The following is a 19195-nucleotide window of genomic DNA, read 5'->3' as shown; positions in this document are numbered from 1 at the left end:
TGGGTGGTTGTGGCCATTTTCAAAATTTAATTACCTCCTTTAGAAGAAGAGCTTTATATAAAGATACATGTATATACAAAAATGATCAAATCTCCAAAGAAAAATGTATGAAAATTTATTTCACCAAATGATTGTTGACAGCTGATGATATCATCTCTGATAAAATAAGTTTTATCTAATGTTTAATTTGTTGAGCCAAACCTCCTTTTTGGGAAAAAGGTTTTAATTTTATGTAAGGGCATTCATAATTTCTGGGGCAAAAAAGCTAGAAAACAAAAAAGAGGGAGATTTTTGGGCATTATTGTTATTGAATAAAATTATTTTAATAAAAAATGAGAGAGAGAGAGAATTTATATTCATTGCTTGTTCACTGTTATTGAATGTTATTGAATATATTATTATTTAATTTAAAAAAAAAAGGTAAATCACATGTACATTGTATTCTTTGTTATACATGGAAAAAAGAGAATAATTAGCAAGTGATTCATTGCTTTATCCATACGCTTTTCAATGTCAATATAAATATATGCATGATGGCATAAATGAATAATTTAAATGATTATAAACCCCATTAGACACAACAGTGTGTTAAAAAATAACATTCAAATATATTAATGTCAAGATTTCAATTTAACACATTTTGTCATTGACAAAAATTTTATCTGCTAATATACATGTAGTATCACTACTTTTATTCCAAGGACATTTTGCAAAGAAATATTCCCCTCGTTTTCATGTAGAATATGTGTTTATATTGCAGATTTTTGCAGTAATGCACACCATTATCGGTTTAAGCTGTAGTTTTTTCCCTCATGATTTTCCAAAATTTCTAAATCATTTCGCTCACCTCCTGATGACCTTGTAGTTCCAAATATTTCTAGAAAAAAATTTAGTAAAACTTGATAAAGGAATACACAAAAAACATTATTATATATTGTGGTTAAAGATTAAATGCAATTCAACAATACAAACTATATCACTTATAAATATAATCTTTTAAAATACACTATCACTCATGTTTTACTTCTGATAAGATATTTTCTACTTGATAAAAGTTATTTTACCTTAAGCATAAATATAGAATCGCTCCTGTAAGATTCCAGTCTTTTAGCCAGGAGAGCATTCCGGGAACATAACATGCCCAACAAGGAGGCTGCTTCTTTTATTCTGAAAGTAAAATACAATTCCATTCAAAACTCAGCATCTGCAAAGCTTATTAAAGCTAGTTATCTATGACACAACAAGCAGGTGACTCAAATTTTATTTTCAGAAATAGGGGGTTCAGGTAACCCGACTTACCTATGTTATCGTGCCATTTAAACACAATTTATTGTTGTTTATAAACGTAATTTTTGCATAATTATTCATATTTATCTAGAAATTAAATATAATGATTTTTTTCTACATTGTTTGAACTTTCGTATGGTGTGTGTATTAGGTCATTCTGAAAAGTCTGCATTAAAAATTAACCTGGTCGAAGTTGTGCTAAAATTGGATACGGGGTTTCCCCTTTGATGCATGGCACTGTAATTTTGTCTCCGCGACGTTGATAGCGTCATTTTGATTGGCTTTCCGGGAGGAGATTTTTTAAGGAATTAACGACATGGACCTATCACAGGAAAGCTTACATTTTGAAGATCAACATGGTTAATGTTGCATTTCAATGCAATCTGCAGAAGTTTATGTATTTTCGTTTCGAAGGAAAGAGGTCAATTTTACTACAGTAAGTATTCAAAATATTTTTATGCAACATACACTATTAGAAAGCTGAGAAAATTTCCTATCTGAATATTGTGGGTCTGTAATAATTTCAGAAAATAATTCCATTCAAAAGTCATCACCCTCCACGCAAAATTTGAACAGTTTCTATGTACCTTTAAATTCATGCACATTTTTTGTTTCGTACAACCACAAGAGAAAATGGGAATGTGACATTAAATAATATTAGGATCGACTTATTGAAAAATATTCTCATTTCCTAATACACCTAAACAGGGACCTATAATGGTACAAATTTGATTTTGTTGCCAGGATTTCCTCTAGATTCTGACATACATATAAATGTACTGTATAATAACGCAATAACCCGAATTTCTAATGTGATAAAAGAAAATGTTTATTTATTGTCTTATTAATCTAACTATAAAAATACATGTATTTATAATTTTTTTTTTTTGTGAACATGCATATGGTACTTTGTGGTTATTTATTTTTTTCAGTGAGTACCAGGTATACACAGTCAGACTTCGTGAAAATGCAAGAATCATTCCATATCATGATTATGGTACCCGCCGTAGTAGCAGATGTCTGGGATAAACTTAACACTCGACTTGTCCAGGAAGCATGGATAGTTTAGACTGAATATATACAATTATTGATTGATACCGAAAATTTGATATTATGTATTTTAAAGATCTATACAAATTTAAAATAAAGTTGTGAATTAAGTGTAGTGAATTCTTTTTTCCCAATCTTTGCCATTTTCATAATATTGACAGCCTTGATCTGCTTTGTGATGTCTAGACAGAACTCTGACTTTTAGTGAGCATATTTAATTTAGATAACTATTTTTATAAATCTTTTAAAAGTAATAAATTGTAAAGAATTAATAAAAGAACAAGGTTCACTTTTGCCTTATTTGGCCCTGTGAATTTCTAAAAAACTGAAACTGCATTGTTTTAGTTAACATTGCATTAAATATCACTTAGATCTTTGGTGACTGCATATCTATCAAAAATGACGTCATTTTCTGGCTAGTCAATGCATTATGACGTCACGAAATGCGTCAATTTCCTCATATTCTGAAAAAGTCTACAAAAACGGCCAATTTTTAAAGCTATTTTTTTAATATTTAATATAGAGCGCAACCTCTGATCTAAAATATGCAACTAGTAAATGATAGAACTGTTTCTGAGGATTAATGGACATGTTTTATTTTTTAGATCAGAGAGTGCGCTCATATTATTTTTCTTCACTGAAAGTACTCAATTATACCTGTTTACCTAACAATTCAAGAACACTGCAATTTCATAAAGCCAGTTCTCCTAGACCTAGACTTCTAGAAGAACTTTTTTCATAGGATATAAAAGCACCAAGTCTCTATTTTATTTTAATGCTTCAAATAGAAAATCAAATGTTGATCAATTAATTGGTATATCTACAGGGCCATTTTATGCATAAAGTGAACCGACTTCTTTCATTATTATTCCAAACTTACAAGATTTTGAAAGCATTTTACCAAAAAGACTGTATCGGCCATTTTCACTTTTGACGGCCATATTGGATATTTTGCTGCCATCTTGGATATTTTTTAGCTGGCATGGAAACAGAAAATTAGACCTTGCATAGATCTTTCCGAAAATATATAGTTTGCCATACTTCCAAACGAAATTAGACTCTTTACTTAAACATAGGTAATCAGAGATTACAGAGCTCACCTCAACGAATGTTGTCTTTAAGTAAGGCAAAATCACACAATTATCCAACAAAAAGTGTACACCCAAAAATGCAAAATTTATGCAATTTTGATCTGATACTTTGGAATAGACCTATATAAGAACTTCAAACTAGTTCTTCATCATGAAAATGTGATTAAAATCCAGCATCTGAATCAAGTTTGAGAGTTCTCATCCCTTGATTCATCAATTGGGCAAGTTTGGTTTATATAAGCCCTTATAGTTTCTTGGTAATCATGGTAATAGACCTGCACCCATAACTTTTACCTGGTCTATTATCTGGAAAATGTATGTCAAATTCAGCATCCGGAGCAAATTCATTAGTATCATCCAAGCGAGTTTGCACAACATAGGGCTAATAGTTTGTTAGAAATGAAACCTGTATAAAAATTTAACCTCTTCACTCATCCAGAAACATCTGAAGCAAGTTTGGTACTATGCATCCTAAGATGTATCATCCATAGAAGTTTAGTCATTATAAGGCTCATTGTAACCTGGAATGAAACCTGCTCCAAAAACTTTTTGCATGTTCACTCATCCGAAAAATAGAGGTCAGATTCAGCATCTGAAGCAAGCCTGGTAATGTGCATCCTTAGATGTATCATCCGTGCAAGTTTGGTCAACATAGGACTTATAGTTACTTGGAAATGAGACCTGCACCAAAAACATTAACATGTTCACTCAACCAGAAAATGTAGGTCAGATTCAGTATCTGAAGCAAGCCTGGTAATGTGCATCCTTAGATGTATCATCCATGCAAGTTTGGTCAACATAGGACTTATAGTTACTTGGAAATGAGACCTGCATCAAAAACATTAACCTGTTCACTCAACTGGAAAATGTAGGTCAGATTCAACATCTGAAACAAGTCTGGTAGTGTACATCCTTAGATGTATCATCCGTGCAAGTTTGGTCAACATATGGCTTATAGTTACTAGGAAATAAAACCTGCACCAAAAACATTAACCTGTTCACTCAACCGGAAAATGTAGGTCAGATTCAGCATACGAAGCAAGCCTGTTAATGTGCATCTTTAGATGTATCATCTATGCAAGTTTGGTCAACATAGGTCTTATAGTTCCTTGGAAATGAGACGTACACCAAAAACTGCACCAAAAATGTTAACCTGCTCCAAAAACATTAACCTGGTCATTCCTTTGCTGAAATTGCAGCATCTGAAACTTTGACTGGTACAATGAAACACACTGGAAGCATCTTCCGTACATGTCTAATCAATATAGGACATAGAAGTACTTAAAAAGAAAACTGCTCCAAAAAACTTAACCTTAACCTGGGACGCCGACACCGACACCGAGGGTATTACATAAGCTCCCCCAACTTTGTTGAGGTGAGCTAAAAAACTACCTAGATATAACAGATTTTTCTTCCTTTTATGTGCCATCAATAGGTACTCTTTAATAGTTAAATTTTCTTACATAAAACAGCAGTACTCACTACATTGATAATTTCATAACTTCTGTTCTACTTGGAATTTTTTCACCAAGTAAAGTTTTTTATATTTCTTAATGTTTCCGTGTTGGTGCTAGAATATATTTAATTTTGATTATGTATATAATCATTGTTTATTTTCCAAATACAATATCATTATTATGCATAAAACAGTGTCCCTTTTGTACCTCGTGTAAACCACGTGATAAAATTAACCAATAGGATTTCTCTATTAGCTGAAGTTAGCGTGCCTGCAGTGTTGATGTTTATATTTTTCCAGTTCAGTAATTATACTAATCCTTCTTTATTATTACTGTTTGGACTATGTGATAAATGTGACTAATTCAGGAACATTTGCTTTCGGATTTACTTTGACGCATTTTATGTTTGGATATTTCTATCTACTAATAATTAGACATGTGCAATATGAAACCTGTGTACCTATCGATGTGTGTTGACTTATTAATAAATTCATAGTTTTAAATACTGGATTGTCTGCATTTTAAGATAGCAACACGGTGATATTAAGTAAATTCGAATTTGTGAATAGTTCAGTATGCCGAGGGCTGCAAGGAGAAATGCGACAAGGCAAAGGCCTGTTCAGGTGGTTTCAACTTCTGCCGTAGAAAGCAGTGCTACACTTCTTGACATGGACAATCCCTTGAATTGGACTGTTGCCCAATTAAGGGAAAGACTGACTCAATTAGGAATTCAAGTTCCGAAGGGATTCAATGCCTCAACTTTGCGACAGCTTTACAATGAAAACATAAACAAAGGTGATGTAACAGAACGGCGCGAAAACTCGCATGAAGGATCATTGGGCGGAAGTGACGCAACAAACAATGGCGTCCCCCTACAATCATTGGGCGAAAGTACAGTTACGAATACAAATAACGATGGTGTTCTACTACAGACTTTGCAAAGTATGGCTCAATCATGCGCAGCTTTGCAACAGACGGTTAATACGTTATTAGCGAAAGAGAACAAGAAAGACGCAGAGAAGGAGGACGATAACCCTCTTAAGAAATATGCTGCTCAAGTTCACACGGATTCAGCTTCAGGTACGATAAATTCAGTTAATATTAGTGAGCACTCAAGCATAGGGGTCCCATCGAAAGATGTAGGCCATGTGGATCTGGTCTCCGCCGATATCCGGAAAAAAATACTACGAGGTGAAGATGTAAATATGTGCACGCTCCTGATACCAGCTTATGAGACTCCCAAAAAGGAACAGGAGAAAACTGATAAAAGACTAAATAGAAATTTAAACATGAGCGAGTTTGTCACTGCTTTCAGTAGATACAAACGGATAATGTGTGCCACATACCCTTGGAGACAAGAGGAACTGGACATGTACTTGGCACATATTATAGAGGTACACAATGTTTGGCCAACAAAATTTTTTGAGTATCACAAATTGTTTGCTGCCAAATGTGCCATTGCCCTAAAACAGAACAATGTTCTAATAAACTGGAGCAAAGGAGACGATGAAATATTGAAGCGTGTAGTAGCAGGTGCTGAAGTCAGCAAGTGTAATATTTGCTCCTCGACCACCCATACATCTAGTATGTGCGTTGAAAATTCAGATGACAACAAACATCAACGAAGTTACCAGAGCTATCAAAGAAAGGACAAGTATGATAGGAATATAGCCTTTCATGAAGGTAGGCAAATTTGCAACAACTACAATTCAAACAGATGTACCGTACCATACTGCAGAAGAACACATGTATGTGCTCAATGCACGTCTACTTCTCACGGAAAACTAAAGTGTCCGAATTTAAACGCCGAGAAGACCACGACCACAAATTTGATGCTAGATGATAAAACAAAGAAACAAAAAACTCCACAGTGACTAGAAAAACAAGAAAGGGATGAATTTAAAGCCACTACACCAGTTAATATAGAAAGACTAGAGTTTGAATTATGTAATCACCCAGACAGAGAATTTGTTGATTATTTAATTGGTGGACTACGTAATGGATTTGATATTTTTATGGGTGATAGTACAAGCCTTGATAATTCATATGAGTGTAGGAATTTACAGTCAGCTAGGGAAAACCCAGATACAGTTGATGAACTTTTAAAAACAGAAGTTCAGAAAGGATTTGTGAAAGGACCGTTCCAAACACTCGATTTTTCAAAATACAGAGTAAGTCCATTAGGATTGGCTACGGGTAAATACTCCGGGAAAAAACACCTTATTTTGGATTTATCTTCACCACATGATAATGAAGAAGTTGACAGTGTAAATAATTTGATTGACAAAGAAAAATGCTCCTTGAAATATGTTAGAATAGATGATGCAATAACAAGAATTAAAGAATTGGGAAAAGGTGCTATCATGTGCAAAACAGACATATGTGATGCATTTAAGCTGATACCAGTTGCTCCAAGATTTTGGCCTATGTTGTGTGTGAAATGGAAAAATCTGTTCTACTACTTCGTTAGATTACCATTTGGAAGTAGAAGTTCACCGAAAATATTTGATCATTTATCACAAGCCATTTGCTGGATTGCAAAAAACAATTATGGAATCGAAAATATTTTTCATTTGTTAGATGATTTTCTTACCATTGACAAACCTGACGTGATTGGAGAAAGGACCATGGCTTTGTTGTGCACTTTATTTAAAAGACTCAACATACCATTATCATTGAAGAAAACAGTGGGTCCTACAACGGAACTGGAATACTTAGGAATCATCCTTGATAGTGAAAAAATGGAAGCACGCTTACCCCAGGAAAAAATCACACGGATATGTAATTTCATAATGGATTTCCTGAAACAATCTTCAGTGACGAAGAGACAATTACTGCAGTTACTAGGACACTTTAACTTTGCAGCGAGAGTTGTGTTACCTGGGAGAGCTTTCACTTCTTATCTTATCCAATTGTCTACAAAGGTAGAGAAACTTCATTATTACGTTAAGTTTACACAAGCTAGCAAGGAAGACCTACAGATGTGGTTACATTTTTTAAAGCATTGGAATGGTGTATCAGTGTTTTATGAATCCAAGCTGATAAGTAACGCAGACATGGAATTGTATACCGATGCCTCATCTACAGTAGGATTCGGGGGATATTACAGAGGAAAATGGTTTGCAGAAAAGTGGCCAAAGGAACTTAATACTCATAAACAATCTCCGTCCATGGCTTTTCTCGAATTATATCCTATTGTCGTTGCAGCTATTATTTGGGGGAAGGACTGGAAAGGGAAAAGGATTCTTTTCCATTGTGATAATGCTGCAGTTGTAGATATTATCCGGAAACGTCGATCCTCAGATCTACAAACATCATCTTTGATGAGAACTCTATGCTTTTGTGCTGCTATTTATAACTTTGACATTTATAGCGAACATGTATCAGGAATTAAAAACATTATAGCTGACTCTTTGTCTCGCTTACAGCTGGAGAAGTTCAGGCAGGCGGCTCCTCAAGCAGAGAAGAATCCGATGGTCTGCCCACCGGTATCAGAAGTAATTTGGAACTCGGACAAGTGGTTCAAAAACTGATGAACAATTCCGTGACAGAAAGAACAAGATTAACTTACAAACAAGGTTTTGAGACATATAAACATTTTCTTACAATACATGGTGTTTTTTATGATGTTAAATGTCCACCTATATATGAAGATATACTTGTACATTTTGTTGCATATTGCCAACATAACTTGTTGCTTAAATTTTCTACAATAAGATTATATTTGTGTGGAATCAGATACATGTTTTTAGAAATGGGAATTCCAAACCCTTTTCAGTCTAAATGTCACTCAATGGAACGATTGAAGTTAATTTTAAATGCAATTAGAAAAGTGCAAAGTAAAGATCAATTTAAAAATAGGGTCAGATTGCCTATTACAGCTCACATACTGCAAAGAATTTGTACAGTTTTGAGGAATTGCATGTTTAAATATTATACCAATGTTTTGTTAGAAGCTATGTATGTAACAGCTTTTTTCGGATTTTTCCGTTGTGGTGAACTGACAATACAACAGAAATTTGATCCATGCTGTCATTTATGCTGTGAAGATGTTCAAATTCACGAAGATTGCGTTAAGATATTTTTGAAGACTTCTAAAACAGATCATTTTCACAAGGGTTCAAGTATTGTATTATACTCAAATGACACAAAGGTATGCCCAGTAAAATCTATGTGTAAATACATGCAGGTGAGAAAATTCTGCTTTGCTGGACCTAAAGAAGCTCTTTTCGTTACAGAAGATAATCTACCTGTAACAAGATCATACTTTATTGAACACTTGCAGTATATCTTAAAAGTTCTAGGTTTTGATTCAGAGAAATACAGTGGTCACTCATTTCGTATCGGTGCAGCAACATCTGCTGCATCAGCTAGGATAGAAGACCATCTTATTAAAACTTTAGGAAGATGGTCATCGGACTGTCAGAGTAAACAACTACAGTTATGTAACTAGTACCTGGTTCTAATGCTGGGAGATTGACTTAATCTCTCTTGTATAAGCTGCATGAGCCCTCAAGGCAAATTTGTAAAATATTAAATAGTATTGTTAATAAAATTTTTGGAACTCTTAATTATATTCTGTTGTGTTTGGATAAATAAATTCAAATATATCTCATCAAAAATTTATACCTGAACCCCCTATCAGAAATCAACATTATATCTAAATGAACTAAATGTTCATTCATATAACTTGAATATTTTTAAACTTTTAAAAGAATTTTTAAATAATGAAAATTGAACCAGTTACCAATTCTGAGATGCCAGATTTTATCTATATGTATTGGTAATGCTGTCAGAGATTGAGTAGGTCATGTGTCTTGAGAAATTCAGCATTGTGCATAAATCACATACTTTAATGTACGTCTCTTGATTAAATACATGCATCAAATGATCATAACAAATACATTTTCCACTCACTTTTGATGCCTGACTGCAAACTGAAGAATACCATCTATGTTGTTATGTTCTACAGCAAACTTAAAGAAGGACTTGGATAATGGGGATTCGGAGATTTCTTGGAAATCTTCTGTGTCAAGGAGGTAGAGAAATACTGCTTCCTCCACCTAAAAAGAAACTCTTTACTGTAGGCAAGACTGAGTCAGTGGAATACATTGATGCCATGATTTACATTTCCAATGTCTTTGTCCAAGATAAAATTACAAAAGTATTTTAATAAAACATAAATGCACTGGTTCATCGATAAGCATGGTTAAAATGTCATGCGGGGCGGGAAAAATGGAAATAGAAGTGAAGCTTAGAGCGCGTGGATTTGCTGACAGAAAAATAAAAGGATTATTAACTGTCAGATTTTTTGGTTTCATGATGATGATAAATCAATTTGCTTGATAATTTTATCACGCAAGATAAATCGATATCACCGTCATTAAACAAAAAAAAAATTGTCAGTTAATCATTAAACACTTCAGATAAATGTAAGATATTTAGCTCTACCTTTTTGATTTCTACAGCCATCATTCCATGTTTCATCAGTCTATCACAGTCTTTCAGTAAACCCAGTCTGTGCCGATTTAAAATCTCCTAAAATATTGAGGTCAAATTTACCAACATTATTTCAGGTTAATTTGTTATTTTTACAGTATATAATTTTTCATTCTGTTTTAATTTTTAAAACCTTGACTGAACTCTTTACTTCGGTTACCTGCCGTTCCTGTAGAGAGTTGTCTGACATTAACACACTAGCCAATGCACACAGAGGGAGCTCTAGCTTCAGGTACTGCTGTCTCACCACAGATATAATGTTAGTGTCACTCAGCACAGGGCACCTGTTGGAAAGGAGTATACTCATAATAACATGCTATTTGTCATACACAGAGTACGTGTACAGTACATGTACAGGGTGTTTCACAATATATGTCACATATCTGTGATATACACCCTGTATATGGTATTTTTCGAAAAAAAAAAAGATTACCTGATTATCAAATTGAAGATGTGAACACAAGTGTCTAATTGCTCCTCTGTTAATGGGGCAACCACTGAAAATAATCAACACATGTATGTAAATCCAATTCAAAGACAATCATTCCTTGTGTCACGTACCCATAGTTTATATTTCTGTGGCAAAATCCATTATTAAGACAGTTACCTGGTAAGTATAAGTACATGCAGTAACTAAAGTCTCTCACAGAATAAATGTTTTTACTGAATTGAACAAATCACTCTCAAATTTTTATACCTGTTTATATTATGATATATTAGCATTTAACCTTTTGTAAGTGGTGTGACGACCATTGTTTGCCAAGCTCTTGAGAACATAGGAGTTTGCCAGACTTCTGGTGCTGCATTCAGTCGTCCCAACACATACTCTAGCTGATCCATCTGAAAAAGAAATTGTTTGATTACTTAAACACAATATAAAACTTAGTGGTTCCACATTAAAACTACCTGAAACTCTAGAGTTTATTTTATGAAATATACATGTATATTTTGATTTGAATTTTCATATGTACATGTACACTGATTTGATGTAAAATGAATACCAAACCAAAGTGAACAAGCTGTTGTAATACTCCATTCCAGATCTGAACATCATAAACTTTGTAGTCCAGACACAGGGCAGCTACCAGCATACAGGCCTGAAAATGATAAATAATGCAGAAATGATATTTCACTTCTTAGTTGTAAAAGTTATCAATTTTATAGAATAAAAAAATCCTCTGTGGATTAAAGTCTGTCAACTCATGGTTTGACAATGCCTATGATAAATGTACGTTACGAAAATCAGAAATTCATCTCAATGAATGAATTCAAAATGTAGATCAAGTAAGATCCACATTTCTTATTTTAATACTTACTTTTTCTTGAATAAATTAAGAATATTAGCATGATTATGAAGAGAGTTCAGATATCAATCTGCAATAAATGCTGGACTATTGTGAATAAGCACTTTGTATTTATCTTATCTAGAAAGGTCTACTAATATTTCTGGCACCTATGAAAAAATTGGCAATAAAACTGTTGAAGCCTATTAAACACCCTCCCTACCTCCAACTACAATGACTTACAGATTTTTGATGACTGTGATTCTATCTTTGATCAGTGACTTACAGATTTCTGATGACTGTGGTTCTATCTTTGATCAGTGACTTACAGATTTCTGATGACTGTGGTTCTATCTTTGATCAGTGACTTACAGATTTTATGACTTACAGATTTCTGATGACTGTGGATCTATCTTTGATCAGTGACTTACAGATTTTATGACTTACAGATTTCTGATGACTGTGGATCTATCTTTGATCATTGACTTACAGATTTTATGACTTACAGATTTCTGATGACTGTGGTTCTATCTTTGATCAGTGACTTACATACTTCTGATGACTGTGGTTCTATCTTTGATCAGTGACTTACATATTTCTGATGACTGTGGTTCTATCTTTGATCAGTGACTTACAGATTTCTGATGACTGTGGTTCTATCTTTGATCAGTGACTTATAGATTTCTGGTGACTGTGGTTAATGATTTACAGATTTCTGGTGACTGTGGTTAATGACTTACAGATTTCTGAAGACTGTGGTTAATGACTTACAGATTTCTGGTGACTGTGGTTAATAACTTACAGATTTCTGGTGACTGTGATTAATGACTTACAGATTTCTGATGACTGTGATTAATGACTTACAGATTTCTGATGACTGTGGTTAATGACTTACAGATTTCTGATGACTGTGATTAATGACTTACAGATTTCTGGTGACTGTGATTAATGACTTACAGATTTCTGGTGACTGTGATTAATGACTTACAGATTTCTGGTGACTGTGATTAATGACTTACAGATTTCTGGTGACTGTGGTTAATGACTTACAGACTTCTGATGACTGTGGTTTCTCCAGATTCCCTTGATCAGCCCCTCCTTGTTGGAGGATTCAAACGTCTCCACCGAGTGCAGTATGTGGAGCTTCTCCAGGGCTATCAGGTAACTGGTCGTCTTCAGCAGGGTCCTGGATAAACAATATGGAGATACATGTATTTAGAGAAAATAACTTGAAAAGAAAAACAATAAAGCGTACAAAATAAAGCCAATACACTCTACATACAAGTTTTCCAAAAGTAAAGATCCATTTAGCATTCACAGTCAAAGTTAAATTCTTCATAAAACAAGTTATGAATTTGTTTACCTAAGGTCCTCAATACTACGACCGCACATTTTCTGAACAATCTCGTCTTGACGTAATTCCAGCAAGCAATGTAAGGCTCGCATCTTACACATGTTGGTAACTGAAGTCATTTCTCCTGTATTCTGATTCTAGGATAAAGGATACAAATAAGATTACGCTTATATAAAATGCCTGACTTCAAAATCCCAGAAAGAGATTTGGATAGAATTTTATGGAATATAATTTTGCCTAAATAAAGTCCTACCTGTACACTACATGTAGAACAAGAGGCCCAGGGGCCACATCGCTCACCTGAGGAATTGGCTAGAAAAAAAGCACATATCAGATCAGAACTGAAAGTTTACTGAGGGCGGGGAGGGGGGGAGGGAGGGGGCTTGAATTTTACCCCCCAGGGGGTCATGATTTGAACAAACTAGAATCTACAATACCTGAGGATGATTCCCTATGAATATCACTAAGCATGGCTTTGAAGTACTTGAAAAGAAGATTTTAAAAGGTTTCCCTATATATTCCTATTTAAAACTTTTATCGGCCATTTGGCCTAACCCTTTCCCCGGGGGTCATGATTTCAAGAAACTTGAATCTACACTACCTGGAGATGATTCCACAAGAGTTTCATCTTTCCTGTCACAATGGTTCTTCAGAAGAAGATTTTTCCTATATATTCCTATGTAAAACTTTGATCGGCCATTTTGGCCCAACCCTCCCCCTGGGGGTCATGATTTGAACAAACTTGAATCTACACTACCTGAGGATGATTCCACATGAGTTTCATCTTTCCTGGCTCAGTGATTCTTGAGAAGAAGATTTTTAAGATTTTTCCTATATATTCCTTTGTAAAACTTTGATCGGCCATTTTGGCCCCACCCTACCCCAGGGGTCCTGATTTGAACAAATTTGAAACTAAACTACCTGAGGATGATTCGACATGAGTTACATCTATCCTGGCTCAATGGTTCTTGAGAAGAAGATTTTAAAGATTTTTCCTATATATTCCTATGTAAAACTTTGACTGGCCATTTTGGCCACACCCTACCACCGGGGATCATGATTTGAACAAATTTGAATCTACAATACATGTACCTGAGGATGATTCCACATGAGTTTCATCTTTCCTGTCTCAATGGTTCTTGAGAAGAAGATTTTTAAAGATTCTTCCTATATATTCCGATGTGAAACTTTGATCGGCCATTTTGGCCCCACCCTACCCCCGGGGGTCATGATTTGAACAAACTTGAATCTACATTACCTGAGGATGATTCCACATGAGATTCATCTTTCCTGGCCCAGTGGTTCTTGAGAAGAAGATTTTTAAAGATTTTTCCTATATATTCCGATGTGAAACTTTGATCGGCCATTTTGGCCCCACCCTACCCCCGGGGGTCATGATTTGAACAAACTTGAATCTACACTACCTGAGGATGATTCCACATGAGTTTCATCTTTCCTGGCCCAGTGGTTCTTGAGAAGAAGATTTTTAAAGATTTTTCCTATATATTCCTATGTAAAACTTGGGTCGGCCATTTTGGCCCCACCCTACCCCCGGGGATCATGATTTGAACAAACTTGAATCTCTACACCATCTGAGAATGATTCCACATGAGTTTCATCTTTCCTCGTCCAGTCATTCTTGAGAAGAAGATTTTTTAAAAATGGCATTAATTTTTCTCAAATTCATAATTATCTCCCCTTGGAAAAGGGCATGGCCCTTCATTTGAACAAACTTGAATCCCTTTTACCCAAGGATTATTTGTAGCAAGTTTGGTTGAAATTGGCCCAGTGGTTCTTGAGAAGAAGATGGATATGTGAAAAGTTTACGACAACGCCAACGCCGACGACAGACAACGGACAAATTTTGATCAGAAAAACTCACTTGAGCCTTCGGCTCAGGTGAGCTAATAAAAACTAGAACTGTCCAAACGGGACAAAATACCCCCCGCTGGGTTTTTCAGAAGTAAGTTTTTCCTTAATAAAGATATGTATGAAACATGAATTATGAAATTTTTATTCCAGTGACCTTGAAGTTCCCCAAATGACCTTGGGTCAAGGTCATGACACACCCTTTGGTCATGGGCAATCTTTGAGTGAAATGAAAACCTACCAAGTTTATCCATAAGAAAGATATGGACAGGACACGAATTATGAAATTTTTCTTCCAGTGACCTTGAACTTCCCCAAATGACCTTGGGTCAAGGTCATGACACACCCTTGGGCCATGGGCAATCTTTATGTGAAATGAGAGCCTACCAAGTTTATCCATAAGAAAGATATGGACCAGACAAGAATTATGAAATTTTTCTTCCAGTGACCTTGAACTTCTCCAAATGACCTTGGGTCAAGGTCATGACACACCCTTGGGCCATCTTTGTGTGAAAGAAGAACCTACCAAGTTTATCCATAAGAAAGACATGGACCGGACAAGAATTATGAAATTTTTCTTCCAGTGACCTTGAACTTCCCCAAATGACCTTCGGTCAAGGTCATAACCCACCCTTGGGCCATGGGCAATCTTTGTGTGAAATGAGAGCCTACCAAGTTTATCCATAAGAAAGATATGGACTGGACACGAATTATGAAAATATTCTTCTAGTGACCTTGAACTTCCCCAAATGACCTTCGGTCAAGGTCATGACCCACCCTTGAGCCATCTTTGTGTGAAATGAGAACCTACCAAGTTTATCCATAAGAAAGATAAGGACCGGACACGAATTATGAAATTTTTCTTCCAGTGACCTTGAACTTCCCCAAATGAATTTGGGTCAAGGTCAAGACACACCCTTGGGCCATGGGCAATCTTTGTGTGAAATGAGAACCTACCAAGTTTATCTATAAGAAAGATATGGACCGGACACGAATTATTAAATTTTTCTTCCAGTGACCTTGAAGTTCCCCAAATGACCTTGGGTCAAGGTCATGACACACCCTTAGGTCATGGGCAATCTTTTTGTGGAGTAGTAGATTCTAATGTCCCTCTGTTAGAAAGATATGGACCGGACACGATTGCACAGACAGACAGACGTGCGATCAGACGGACAAGGTGATTCCTATATACCCCCCCAAACTTCGTTTGCGGGGGGTATAAAAAGTCATCTACAAAATGACTTTATTACTGTATTGCTTCTTTAAAAGTCAAGCAAAGTTGAACAAAAAATCTTAATTTTGGTGAAGAATCACCACTTAATTAATAAAATACAACAAATCATTGCTTTATAAATGAAGTACCATCAAAACTACTCAAGTAAACTCACCTCAAATACAAAGTTAAGGAGAAACGTAACATTCTCCTCAGCTGATCCTTGCTGAAGAAGATACAGAACTCTGTTTAAAGGAAAAAGTCAAAACTTCAGTTTTAAGCACTTAAAGATCCTATCCCAGCTCACCAGACATGGTATTACCAAATGAACATGCTTCATTTCATGGACATAAGTTATACTAGTTTCTCACCGTTTTAAGTTGATGATTTCATCTTCTGCATCATTCATCATGCTTTGTTCTGCCAACTTCAGACTCTCAAAGTTAAATGTCACAGTCTGTAAAAGTTACCATCAACAATTATGTTTCCAATACGAATTTTAATTTTTTAAGAAAGTATCACTTTTTCAGATAATTTTATAGCGAAATATTAAAATATTTATAAAAATACCATTTTAAAGAGAAGAGGAAAAATCTTGAAAGGATGTATTCAGAATTTGGAATTACAAAATATTTGAACTTCTAGGAGAGGGTTTCCCTGATCATTATCACTTACTGACTCCCCGACAGTTATTTTTTCATGTTATTGTTTATATACTTTAGAAGGTTTGCTTGAAATTTAATTACAGACTCTCCATCAGCTATTTAGATTTTTATATTGTAATGTGATAATATTGAGGAAGCTTTATTTACAGAGTCCCGTCAGTTATTTGGATTTTTATGTTATATTAGTTTGATTATCATACTGCGGAGGACTTCCCTACACTTTACTTACGGACTCTCCGTCAGCTAGTTTTGAGGAGGAGGAAGGAAGCCATTGATTGATTAGGGTCAGTCTCATCTTATGTAGGTCAGTGTGGGTCACTCTAGCTATCTCCTCAGCCACCTTATGGATATCTTCATAGAAAATAAAACTATCATTGCTTAAAATATACACTTAATTCATTTACATGTAGTTTTTCTATCCAAATTTAAAAATCTAACAGAATTTGTACTCATTTTTTGTCCAATCCAATAAAAAATGCACCAGATATTTTACTTTTGAAATTTAAAAGGAATGAATTTAATTACATGTATATGTATCTTTGAGTTTCAATGCTGGAAAAAACCCTTGAGTTGAGTAAGTCACCTAAGTACCGTACATATATTACAGTGAAAACTGTCTAATACGACACCTGAATAATCCGACACACTGTGAATTCCGACGTTAAATTTCTTTCCCATTTTAGTATTTTCGTTGTTGTTTAACACTGTGCAATCCAACACCCTGTCTATTCCGACACAAAATTTGTCTCCCAGTGCATGTCGGATTAGACAGGTTTTACTGTAGTATCTTAACAAGAAGTATGTAATCCAATGATTACAAGTAATACCCCCAACTATGATGTGAATATATATATGCTGTCATGAATGACACCCCTAAAGAAAGAGGCTGGTAAGATTTCAAGCATTTAGACTGAGTATTTACTGAGAAAACTGCAATGGAAATTTAGGGTATGGATATTTGCATATACAAACAGTAAGTTGACATTAGATTTCTTTAAAATGAATCCCACCAAAGACCTTACTGAACACAGAGTATGTTAAAATTTCAAGCATTTGTGATGAGTAATTGCTGAGAAAAAACTGTGGTGTGAAAATTTGTAGCAGACAGACACACATCTAGACAGACAGACACACAAGGTCAAAGCAGAATACCCCTCTCTCCTTGGAGCAGAGTATAATTACAACATATGTTACCAGGTCTAGACAGTAAGGGGTCTGTCTGTGTGATGCTGTGGTACTGTATTAGTATCTTATAACAAATAGTTACCAGGTCTAGGCAGTGAGGGGTCTGTCTGTGTGATGCTGTGGTGCTCGTACAGTTTGGAGATCAGTTTGACAGGGTTTCCTGCCAACTGTACTAAATCAGGCTCTCCCACTTTGTTTACAAACAGAATTTGCTCTGTTGCCAAACGCTGGTAGGCACCCAAGAACTTCTTGTATGCTGCCTTTGCTTTTTCTTTGGTAGGATTCTACAAATTTAAAGCAAACAGATTTGTATAAAGAACTATATGCGGTATATTACATGTATTTGCCCCCACAAAAGTCAAATTTTGAAAACTTCCTGAAATGCGCTAAATTCAATAAATTGTATGAGAAATATACATTAACAGAAAATATTATAGTGTCGAGGCAGTGTATTCACAATTTTTGTTTTTATGACGTCACAAACTAGTCCGATTTCATATCCTTTTTCAGAAAGACGACAAAATGGACAAAATTTCAACAATTTTAGCTTTAAAATTTATAGAGCGCAAGTTTGTTCAGGAAAAATATTGACATATTTCATTAATATTATCATTCTACACATTATATCAAAATATTGATCCTGAACACACATGCGCTCGGTGACTTTTACTCAAAATATCGATGAAATATGTACATTTTTCTGTAAAATCCATAAAAATCTGAAATTTACGTCATGTTTGTGACGTCATTACATACATATGGCGTCATTACTTATGAAAATATTCAGTGCTTTGAAGTCAGCATATACATTGTACTCCCCTGTTTAAGAACTTAAATAAATATATCTCCATCAAAGTTTGATTTGGGGGGCAAATATTGGTTATTACCGAATAAAGTTCTTTATCGTACATTCTTTAAGAAGTATGACTATAAGGAACAGATACTGTATTTTTTAAGGAGATTTTCAATAAGACAAAAATTACGACTTCCAGTGGTAGAAATGTATTCTTACATCATCAGGGACTGATTTATACCAAAGCTCTGCGTATGTCATACAGCCAGCCAGGGCCAGTACTTTCTCTGCTCCTAAAACAAAATCAAAGCATTAGAAAGTATACAACATGTATATCACGTATAAATCCCCTTTTTCTGCTAAATGTCTATCAACTCACCTAGTGGTAGCTCAGCTACCATCCATTTAGCACAGACCATAGCTGTTTATAACCACTTACTCTGCAAATT

At 34.9% G+C, this 19195-nt stretch overlaps 1 protein-coding gene across 1 annotated transcript; it reads right to left on the bottom strand.

Moving 5' to 3' along the window:
* Positions 1-582: 582 nt before the first annotated feature.
* LOC134276061 (kinetochore-associated protein 1-like) lies at positions 583-19167 on the bottom strand. The gene is made up of 16 exons (XM_062758341.1): positions 19126-19167; positions 18966-19039; positions 18036-18237; positions 16998-17119; positions 16475-16560; positions 16279-16348; positions 13031-13158; positions 12718-12853; positions 11386-11481; positions 11113-11224; positions 10818-10881; positions 10545-10668; positions 10337-10423; positions 9803-9948; positions 1065-1167; positions 583-877 (listed from the first exon to the last, which is right to left on the bottom strand). The coding sequence occupies exons 1-16, from the start codon at positions 19163-19165 to the stop codon at positions 830-832; spliced, it is 1638 nt and encodes a 545-aa protein (XP_062614325.1). The 5' UTR covers positions 19166-19167; the 3' UTR covers positions 583-829.
* Between the last annotated feature and the right edge of the window lie 28 nt (positions 19168-19195).

The sequence above is a fragment of the Saccostrea cucullata genome, unplaced genomic scaffold (genome assembly GCF_032062105.1).
Source record: "Saccostrea cucullata isolate Sc308-1 unplaced genomic scaffold, CSIRO_AGI_Scuc_v1 ctg12799, whole genome shotgun sequence".
In the NCBI taxonomy this organism is placed as follows: Eukaryota; Metazoa; Mollusca; class Bivalvia; order Ostreida; family Ostreidae; genus Saccostrea; species Saccostrea cuccullata.
This window is presented reverse-complemented; position numbering and strand designations above follow the sequence as displayed.

What these genes read in the sequence shown, in the direction of transcription:
- LOC134276061 (XM_062758341.1), bottom strand. Translation starts at nt 19,165, where the DNA reads ATGGTCTGTGCTAAATGGATGGTAGCTGAGCTACCACTAG. An exon ending in GGTAGCTGAGCTACCACTAG is followed by an intron (nt 19,040 to 19,125) that starts GTGAGTTGATAG and finishes ATTTTGTTTTAG; the next exon opens with GAGCAGAGAAAGTACTGGCC. An exon ending in CCCCTCACTGCCTAGACCTG is followed by an intron (nt 17,120 to 18,035) that starts GTAACTATTTGT and finishes TTTTCTATGAAG; the next exon opens with ATATCCATAAGGTGGCTGAG.